Genomic DNA, 11208 nt, shown 5'->3' on the forward strand with positions numbered 1-11208 from the left:
ACACACACATATATACACATACACCATGGAGTGCTATTCAGCCATAAAAAAGAATGAATTAATGTCTTTTGCAGCAATTTAAATGGAACTGGAGGCCATTATCCTAAGTGAAATATCTCGGAATGGAAAAACAAACACCACATGTACTCTCTAATAATTTGGAACTAATTGATGGGCACACAGAGAAGTAAAAGTCATTGGAGAAAGGGGTGGAGGGGAGGGGTAAAAACCTACCTAATGGGCACAATGAACACTATTCGGGTGATGGGCACAATAATGGCCCTGATTTAAGCATTATAAAAGCTATACATGTAACAAAAACATTTGCACCCCCTTTATATTTTGAAATTTTAAAAAAAGCCTAGGCCTTCCTGAGAAATACTGGAAAAAAGCAAATAAAACAAAATATCAGCAAGCTGTAAAATTAGTGTTTTTCTTGCAATTTGTCTGCCATTGTATAATTTCAGAAATGCGTCGGATCCTGCACATACCCTTTGCCATAGTATAGGGTAAATGAATAAACAGATGGAGGATAGGCTTTTTAATGTTTGCTACAAAGGAGAAACAAGCATTAATCCCAGAAACTTCTTGTCTCCCTGAAAATTCTGATCAAGTTAGGATTAAAGGCCAATGAAAAGGCCTACAAGGAGTGCTTATACCCAGTGCCCAGATCATGATCTTTAAATACTATTTCTCACTAAAAGGACATGACTCCATGAACATATTCTTGATCTAGGGTAGGAAATATATAAAGATGGCCCAGGACATCTCGTTGTACCAAAAAGCAAGGATGCAAACCATCCTTTTCTTGGGGTTGTGCTACTGTCCAATGAGCGCACAGTGAGGGCAGTATGCTAATGCCTACACAACATACCTGCATCAACTAGAGCTTTGCTTTACCTTGGGGCAATTTGGGAAAAAAGAAAAACCTCTTTTCCATGATTAAAAAAAAAAATCAAGGATGCTATCATAAACTATTAGGTTGCATAAAAAAGTACACAGGAGCAGACATGAAGGAGCTTTCATTGGCCAAAGATGGAACAATAGGAGCATCAAAAAGATAATATATGCTATTGATTGAATCACATTGAATCTAAAAACCCACATGATACTAAAAAATAAAACATAGTAATTATCTCATTGGACATCACTGGAATCAACATGGGCACCAATTCTTTACTCTGAAAATTGGCAATAAAAGGACAGAAATATTTATCCTCTCTTTTCCACATACTGCATTTCAAGATAACTAAATAGCCTTAGTTGATAAGGAAAAGTTATTTTCAGAAGAATTCTGGCTAATGAGTGTGAAGAAATGAGAGAATTAGAAAATGAGCACTTGGCAACCTTTAATGAAATCATTGGTTAAAGCAAAAATCATGAATGGATACACTCATTTGATAAAAGATCAGTGGGGAATTTTACAATGTAGAGATCAGGTTATCACCATTTAAATATACTGATTAATCTTAATATCACTAAAGGTGGGATAAGCCCAGATACTGTGTATCTTCTGTTGAGAAGCAATACGAAGTATAAAGTGCCAATTACGAAGTATTCTTATCAAAAAAGTAGAACTTGAATCTAATCAAGCCTCTAGAGGGAACTTCCATTTGTAGAAAATATAGGGAGACAGCGGGACATATTAAATGATGCTATAAGGAAACAAACAGATAAATTAATGTGGGACATTCTACAGAACACTGACCCAATTTCTGCAATGAAACAATGGCATGAAAAAAAAAGTTGGGGAGAAGGCAGACTGCTCTATATCAAAACAAACAGAAAAACTGAATGTAATAAAAGGACCTTGTTTAGATTCGGATTTTAACAAACCAACTGTAAAAAGTCATTTTTAGACAATTGGAAAAATTTGGGTATGGAGTAATCATTGGCTAATACCAAGGAAATAGCTGTAATTTTTTAGGTTTGATAATGGCATTGTGGTTATGTAAGAAGAATGTTCATATTTTTAGAAGCATACTCACTGAAGCATATACAGATCCAATAACATGGGATTTACTTTAAAATACTTAAAGGCAAAGGAAAAAAGGATACATGATAGAAATGTGGCAAAATCTTAATAGTTATTAAATGAGTTATTAGTATATGGAGATTTATTGCACTATTCTATTTTCATGTATGTTATAAAGATTTTTACAATTAAAAAAAGGAGGGGTTAATCACAACTATTACAACCTGGGTATTTACTGTACCTTTCTTTCAAGGAGGGCAAAGTACTTTCACATTAGTTATTATTAATAATAATAATAATAGCTAACATTTAATAAATTTATTGTGTGCTAGACGCTCTAAGTACTTTCTATGTATTAACTCATTTAATCTGTCTTTCTTAGCTTCACACCATCCAATGTCAAGTCTACTTGTTCACGTTTAACTTACCTGATATACTTGGTCTGTAGTACTATTCTTTTTAACCCTGACTGTAACTGTTGTTCCATCTGGTAATGCTACTCTCAGCTCTACATCGGACACACCGTTATAGTTCTGGGGGAAAAGATACAGAAAGAATTTATAACCCAGTATATCTCCTCACTCTTCCTGTAACATGATAGCTAAACAATAATCTAAACATGTAATAGAGAAGAAGTGAGTTAAAATGAAAAAGGGGGAAAAGTCAATATATTTACAAGTCATGAAGCTGACTTTAGGTTGCAGCAGAAGTTAACCTTTAAGATGAACAACGAGGAAAGAAACATGTTGAAGCCAACATGTTCACATTTCAAAGCAGAAAACCTGTGTGAAGCAGTCTAGGTCAAACACAGATGAGATGTTTGGTTCACTTCCCTCTCCCCATTTAGAGCTCACAAATGTGAAGAGAAAACAACTTAAAGCAGTGGTTTCAAAATCCTCTGGTACTAATGGTAAGTAAGGCATGTAGATCGGCTCAAAGGGTATCGTAAGGTCCTTTCTGAACCTTGAAATAATCAGGACATCTTTGAAATGAAAAATGGGTGAGACTCAGGTATCTGAGTTAGTCTGATGCCCAATTTTCTTCTAGCAAAGAATAAAAAATTCTTATTCTCCTTGATTCAAAGAAACCCTTATTTTGTTTTTGATGATTAACACATTCCTCTAACGGATCTTTGACCTTGTAACTTTTATTAGACAGAAACAACTATTTAGGAACAAGTCCATCTTCATTTACCACTTTTAAAAAAGCAGTATTCATTGCCTAAAACCATTCGAAGCATTATTTTATTATAAGCCCGTGTCTGTAAGAAACTTATAATCTAGTTGGAAAAATAAGACATATGCATATAAAATAATTAGTGTATAACACACTAATATGTTAGCATTAAATATTCATTCTTCTATCCAATTAATATTTTTAAGCACCTACAGCATTGCTTGACACTGTGGTAAGTCACTGGGAATGTAAAGATGATCAAGATTTATCTCTTACCTACAGTTAGCTCACATTCTTGTAAGTTAAAAATATAAAGTGACAATCTGATTATATGTATAAAAATTAGAGAATGAGATGGCAACAGGTGATAAGGTGATAACTGAGTGGTACTGATTGTAAAAGTTCTTGGTAGAATAAAAAATTGATAACCTGAGTCATCAGGGATGGCTTCAAAGAGAAGGCAGACCTGGCACTAGGTCTTAAAAGATAAGCAGGATACATAGGAAAAGGAAGTAGAAAAAAAATGTAGTCATCTGTAAAGTTTATGGCAATTCAACCCATAATGAATATGTTTTATTTATTTTCCCCCACAAGGAGCTAAGAGGAAAACAGTCACTAAAGGGGGTGTTCACCTACCTCATCTGATTCTGACAGGAATTCCTGCATGATATCACTCTCACCAATGACTCGTATTGAACACACTGTAGAAAACAAAGATAGAATCTGGCATAAGGCCCTAAAATCAAGAATACTAAGTCAAAAATATACCAAGGTTTAAGTTTAAATCATCAGTAGGAGGCAATGATGAGGTAGCATGCCATGCCAGGCATATAAGATTTTAAGACATGACAAACATTCATCTAAATATGATAACAGAAAAGTAATAGAAAATACAAAGATATGGCTTGCTAAATATTAAATATAGCCAAAAAAGAGAAATAAAAGTTCAGTAAATCTAGCTGGGCATGGTGGCATGCACCTATAGTCCCAGCTACTTGAGAAGCTGAGGCAAGAGGATCCTTGACTTGAGCCCAGGAGTTAGAGACCAGCCTGGACAACACAGTGAGACCCTGTCTCTTTAAAAAAAAAAAAAAAAGTTTAGTAAATCTAATTTTGCAGTCTTGTATGACCTATTAACAAGCTGTAACAACAGAACATGGGGGGAAGAGACAGTGGTAAAGAAATGTCAATCAGGAATAAACCAAACATAAAACTGAAATACAAAAGGAAAATATCTATTTGGCCTATGAATAGGCCATTCAGAGAACCATAAACATTTAAAGCCACTTTGGAAAAAATGGATAGGTAATTAAGTATTAAGCTGAGCATGTCATTTCACCTCACTGACTAGCTTTAAAATAACCACCAAAAAAGAAAAAAAAAAAAAAAGGAAGAAAGGTAAGCAGGCAGATAGGCAGGTAGCTACTCATCTAAATCTAAGAATGTTAATTTCTTGACACTCTCATGAGGATGCCAAATTACACTGATGATTTTACTTCATTTGATTAAAAAAAATTGGACCCCTTTCTCATTTCCCAAGGGCTGTGTTCAGAGGCCAGTCTGTTAGAAAAAGCTAAAAACAGATGAGGAAGTTCTACTACTTTCTATGGGAGAAATGGTTTTTCTTCAGGGATAAAGCTCCCTACCAAAGTTTTTTAAAAAATCAACTAGGTCAATTAGTTCTTATACAAGGACACAAAATGACTAAATATCACATAAGACCATTATTCTATTAAACCAGTATTTTAAAGGAAAACCTATTGCACTGCTAGCAAATTCTACAATTCTGTAACTTAGTATGATAAGGTTGCTTCTCTGAGCCACAAGATGAACTATTTTATTGAGGAGATCTATGTTATTTCTGTTCCTTTCTAGATAAACAAATGTTTCAGCATCCACATCCACAGACTCCTAATGTATCATTTGGAAGCTCAGAAATAACAAGTTAATTTCCATACTTTTACCTTTAGCCTGCTTTGAACAGTGGAATTTTAGATTACTACAGCTCTGCAAACCTATCCACGGATATCTATAAAATTAATAAAGAGTTTTCATGTAGGATATGCCAGTAAGCCAAGAATCACTTTCATGAAAATGTCTTTAATATTGCCCACTCAGTTCTCAATATTCAGCATATTGATGAGTCTGTGTGAATGTGTTTGCTGGCAAATAATATAACCCTATAAATAAAGGTCCATAAAGGACCATCAAATGTATCAAAAACTAAATATTCATTTTTCTGTTGGTGTTAAGTACTCAATGAACCAATAAAACAGGATACTGATCTCTGTACTGGACGTTCCAGTATTCCCTTCAAAGCTCAGATCATTCAACACTATAGTCAGAAACTTGACCGTCACTATTGAGTTTCAGGAAACTCAGCCATACGGTTTAGAAGTTGCATGTCTAGACCCTATGTCTACTCAGGATAGTAGAGTTTAATGGGTTGGCTTACCTTTTTCTAGATATTCTTCCAAACCCCGACGCCGGGTATCTAATTGTTGTTCTGATAATGAGAAGGGCCACTTTCCTGGAAGACGGGGAAATGTAAAGTTGGCAAACTCTCTCTTCAGGTTCTGGTGTAGGATAGCAAACTCCCGGTACCGCTTAGAACATAGCTGCCTCCCTGCCATGTAAACATTGTATACCTGGTAAGGGAGAAGAACAAAGAAAAGCCTACTTACTACAAATTAAATCGCAGAGATCATCTAAAGTCAGGCTTAGACTGATGTTGGCTAGGTGTATTTTGCTAGGCACTTTAAAATTAAGATATACTTTTAACGAACATGCCAAAAGTAATATGCACAAAAAAGGGCTACCCTTCAAGAGGGGCATGATCTTGTTTTTGCTATTAAAATGATCTCTAACACATTTTTAAATATCTTCAAAGGCAATTATCAGTTGTTTGTGTTTTTTACCAACTGCTTAGCCTTTGCAGCAATTATCAGTTTTTAAGGATAGATTTTATTTTCTGAAAGTTAAAAGTCATTTGAAGACAATGATAATGACAATGTCAATGACAATGACAATGGTGAATACAGTGAATGAACAAACAAGCAAATTTGGATGGAGATGAAAACCTGGGGTTGATTATAAAGCAACGCGACTGACATTTGCATGTGGCCCAAACTGGTTCTAAAGTTAATTTCAAAGAAAAGAACTAAAAATGATTTAAGCAATAGCATTTTTGTTGGCAAACAGATATGGTAAAAAGTAAAATAAAAGCCAAGACCTTGATAATAACTTAATTCAAACCATATAGTCTCTGCCTTCTCCATCCCATCTCTCTGCTGCCCTGACCCCCAAAATTTATCATATCCAACTATGTTTATCATTCCCTTGCTTTCACCTTGTTATATATTTTTGCATTTATATGTAATCCTTAAATTTTTATTTTGTATTTTAATTTTTAAGGATATTTTAGTTTTTGCAAAAATAGGGTATCATGCTGGATGAGACTTTTTAGAACTTTTTCACTCAGTCTCATCCACAACATTATATATCTTTGTGGTTTATTCTGCTGCATATAGCACTTGGTTGTGTGACTATATCATAGTTGTTTGTTTTTAATCTGTTCTCCCACTGATAGGCATTTGAGTTGTTTCTGGGTTTTAGCTATTGTGAACAGTGCTGCTAGCAACATTTGTATACATGCCACCTGTTGTACAAGGAAAAGAGATTCTTCTGAGTATACACCTAAGAGTGGAACTGCAGTGTTGTAAGACATGTGCATATTCAACCTCAGGAGATAATGCCAAAATGTAAGCTAAAGTGGTACACTAATTTATTCTCCTGTCAGCAATATATAAAAAGATCCTCTTAATTTTTGCCAACAGAATGGGTCTGAAAAGATTTCTTACTGTGGTCCTAATTTACATTGCCCTAATTACTAATGATGTTTAATATACCTTTATATATTTATCGGCCATGTGAGTCCTTTTTTGTAAAATACCTATTCATGTGTTTTGCCTACCCTTATGTTGAGTTTTTGTGCTTTCTCATTGATTTGTAGCATTCTTTATATGTTCTTTTTTTTTTTCCTTTGAAGATGGTCAAGAATCTTTATATGTTCTTGACAATCTTTTTCATTTGTGTATTGTGAATATCTTCTCCCAGTTTGTCACTGGTCTTTTCACTTTATTTAAAAGTCTTCCAAATTTTAAAAAGTTTTTAATTTTAAAAAAGTCCAATTTATCAATCTTTTTATAACCAACACTTTTGTCTTTTTTTTTTTGAGACAGAGTCTCACTCTGTCACCTCAGCTAGAGTGCAGTGGTGTCATCACAGCTCACTGCAACCTCAAACTCCTGGGGCTCATGCGATCCTCTCCAGTAGCTGGGACTACAGGTGCACAGCACCATGCCCGGCTAATTTTTTCTATTTTTAGTAGAGACATGGTCTCACCCTCGCTCAGGCTGGTCTCAAGCCACCCTCCCGCCTCAGCCTCCCAGAGTGCTAGGATTACAGGCGTGAGCCACACCACAGCTGGCCTTTTTGTGTCTTAAGAAGTTTTTTTCTATCACCAAGCTCTAAAAGCTATTCACCAATATTTCTACTAAGAGTTTTTAATTTTCTTTTTTTTTGTCATTTAAGTCCCTTAATCCATCTGGAATTGATTTTTCTATATAATATGAAATAGCGTTCCATTGGTATTTCTTTTAAATCCAAGAATATTTAAAATCAACTTTTAATTGAATTCTCCCTAAACAAAAATATTCTGCTTTTACAGGACAATATGGGGACTTCCAAGTGGTCTGTAATTAACTTCCCACTATAAACAACTAGAAAACCGGACACAATATAGGACACGACTATTTTCAGATGCTGGACAACAGGCAGCTAAGAACTGTGATCCCTGAGTAAGGGAAACAAACAAGATGAGCCCAACCATAAGCCTGGCTTTCTGCCTGGAGATAACTCCTAAACTGCAGCTCAGGGAGTTGAACAGACAGAAACTATAGTTCAGGGAGGCCACAGCAGCTAGAATTTGCAGGGCTGAGCACACAAAAGGGAGCTAAAGAGAGACATAGATCCAGAAGTCTGTGTTGAGTCCCCTTGAATTTTAGCTGAATCTGAAGAAAGAACTATAACCAAGAGGAGCTGTAAATAAACAATTCCCAGAGTTCACACAGGACATGGACTCGTCATTCAACTTCCCTCCAGCCAGAATAAAGAGACCTCCCTGAATCTATGTGGAATTCAAAAGGGAACTCAAAAAGGCCATGCTTTAGGAGCAGGGCTAAATTTTTCTAGAGTAAAAGCTACTCTAAACCACCCTAAAAGAGCTTAAAAGCAAACCCCAAAGGATTAAAATAAACTGTAACTTAACTGCATGCCAGAAAAAAAATCCAACACTCTTTAAAAGAATATAACAAAATCTAGCACCCAATAGCATTAAATTCACAAGGTACAATGCCCAATTAAAAGTTACTAGACATATAAAGAAGCATAAACATTTGACCTATGACCAGGAGAAAAATCAGCCAGTAGAAACAGACTCAGAAATGACAAAGACAAAAGAGTCAGTAAACAAGGACATTAAGCAGCTATCATAGGCTGCTTCTGCTTCTGTTTAGGATTCAGGAAGCTGGGCCAGGCTTGGTGTGTCACACCTGTAATCCTAGCACTCTGGGAGGCCAAGGCGTGAGGATTGCTGGAGGACAATAGTTTGAGAGCAGCCAGAGCAAGGACGAGACCCTGTCTCTACAAAAAATAGGAAAATTAGCCAGGCCTGGTAGCCCATGCCTGTAGTCCCAGCTACTTGGGAGGCTGGGGCAGGAGGATCGTTTGAGCCTAGGGGTTTGAGGCTGCAGTGAACTATGATGATGCCTTTGCACTCTAGCCAGGCTGACAGAGCGAGACTCTGTCTCAAAAAAAAAGAAAGAAAGAAAGAAAAAAAGAGCACTTCCATCCCAGACACCAGGAGACTTCCCACTAACTTGCACATCTTTTCCATGGCCTCTACTGTATTCAGAAGAAAGACTGGGGGCAGGGCAGGAGACTAGAGATAGTCTGCCTTGGTGGCCCAGGCCTATGGGAGGTGATTAGCAATTGCCAGGGGACAGACACAATGCTCAACCACCCTCCCATACCCTTCTCTTCTAAGCAAAAACTTTAGGCTATTGGGGGATGGGCAGTGCTATGGTTTGAATGTCCCCTCCAAAACTTAAGTTGAAATTTATTTGCCATTGGGAGGGTATTAAGAGGGACCTTTAAGAGGTAATTAGGTCATGAGGGTAAAGCCCACATGAAAGGGTTAATGTAGCTATGGAGAGAATAAGTTAGTTATCTCAGGAGTTAGGCCCTCCCTTTTCTCTGTCTCACAGGTACTTCTTTACCATGTGATGCCTTCCTCCATGTTATGATACAGGAAGAAGGCCCTCACCAAATGTGGCCCCTTGACAATAGACTTCCCAGCCTCCAGAACCATAGGCCAAATAAATCTCTTTTCTTCATAAATCATCCAGTCTGTTATTCTGTTACAGCAGTAGAAAACAGACTAAGACAGGCAGCAAACCCTCTCATTCGGAGGACACAGGTAAAGATCCACTGCTTCTGGGGAAGGAGTAAAAGCAAAATACTCTGTACTCCTGGGGAGAGGCAGGAAACTATCTTAGGTCCAGATTTCCACACTGATACCAAGCAGAGGTCTGCCATAGCTGGAGGAGGGACAACTCTTTCCCAAGACTAACCACAGACACTAAACAGAGTTTGTCTGAGAAAAGAAGGAAGGGCAAAATAACTAAGACACAGGGACACAGACTCTGCCTAAGGCTAAGGCTGGACCACACAACATCCACCTCTACCAAAAGAGGCCAGCGCAAATAAAAACCAAGAACAGTCTGTCAGTGGCAGTGGGGTAAGCGAGAGAGAGAACTTCTCTGTGGTGCAGGCATGCAGGAGTGACTGAAAGCTTTGGGACAGAAATACTAAAAAAACCCCTCCAGAACCCCAGCCCCCACTCTAAGAACAAGGTAACAGCAGCCTACTGCTACAGGAACTTGAAGCCTATGGCACAATAAAAGTAATGATAGCCACAAGAAAACACAAACCCAGCTTCACTGACTCAATTGACTAATAGAAGAGGCTTGCCCATTTCCAGGTTCAAATACTATTTACTTTAGTCATCTCTACTGTTCTACATATGATAGTTGGCATTCAGTTAATTATTACCAGACAAAAATGAAAAGCAAAAAAAAAAAAACCCAATACTTCTGTCAAAAGATAAAACAATTTCAGAGGTGAGACCCAAAAGTTGAAACTATTAGACAGGGACTTTAGAATAACTGTGATTAATACGCTAAAAGATCTAATGAAAAAGGAAAAGGCAGAATACATGTATGGACAGGGATTTCAGCAGATATGAAAACTATACACAAATATCAAATGGAAATGATAGAATAAAAGGCATGCTATCAGAGATGAAGAATTCCTTCAAGAATCTCATCAGGAGACTGGACACAGTTGAGGAAAGAATCGGCAAACTTAAAGACAGGTCAGTAAAAATGCTCTAACTGGGAACAAGAGAAAAAGAAGAACTAAAACAGAATAGAGCATCCAAAAGCTCTAGGACAATATCAAACAGTCTAATATACAGGTAATTGCAATCTCAGAAAGACAAAAGAGAAAAAACAGAGCTGAAGAAATATCTGAAGTCATACTGGCTGAGAATTTTCCAAAAATCATAAAAGATATCAATACAGAGTCTTCAAGTAGAATAAATATCAAGAAACACCCATCTAGACATACAAAAATCAAACTTTGAAAACAGAAGATAAACAGAAAACTTTGAAGACAGCAAGGAGGGGTTAAAATATTACATAGAGAAGACTAAAAATTAAAACAAGCTGGCTTTTCATAAGAAATTATGTAAACCAGAAGACTAGAGTGACATTTTTAAGTACTGAAAGAAAAAAACTATCAACCCAGAATTCTATACCCTACAAAAATATTTTTCAAACATAAAGCTGAAATGAAGACTTTTCCAAACCAACAAAAGCCAAGAGAATTCACTTCCAACAGACCTGCACTACAAGAGATATTTTTTTTTTTTTTTT

General features: G+C 36.5%; 1 protein-coding gene across 1 annotated transcript in view; it reads right to left on the reverse strand.

Annotated features, from left to right (window-relative positions):
* SNX27 (sorting nexin family member 27) overlaps positions 1 to 11208 on the reverse strand; it is a 95637-nt gene that overhangs the window by 47607 nt on the left and 36822 nt on the right. Inside the window, exons 3-5 of the mRNA XM_012658514.1 lie at positions 5607 to 5799; positions 3788 to 3852; positions 2404 to 2508 (exon numbers count right to left, since the gene is read on the reverse strand). Coding sequence (XP_012513968.1) covers positions 2404 to 2508; positions 3788 to 3852; positions 5607 to 5799 — 363 coding nt within the window. The remainder of the gene's footprint in view (positions 1 to 2403; positions 2509 to 3787; positions 3853 to 5606; positions 5800 to 11208) is intronic.

Source organism: Propithecus coquereli, unplaced genomic scaffold (genome assembly GCF_000956105.1).
Source record: "Propithecus coquereli isolate 6110/MARCELLA unplaced genomic scaffold, Pcoq_1.0 Scaffold59, whole genome shotgun sequence".
In the NCBI taxonomy this organism is placed as follows: domain Eukaryota; kingdom Metazoa; phylum Chordata; class Mammalia; order Primates; family Indriidae; genus Propithecus; species Propithecus coquereli.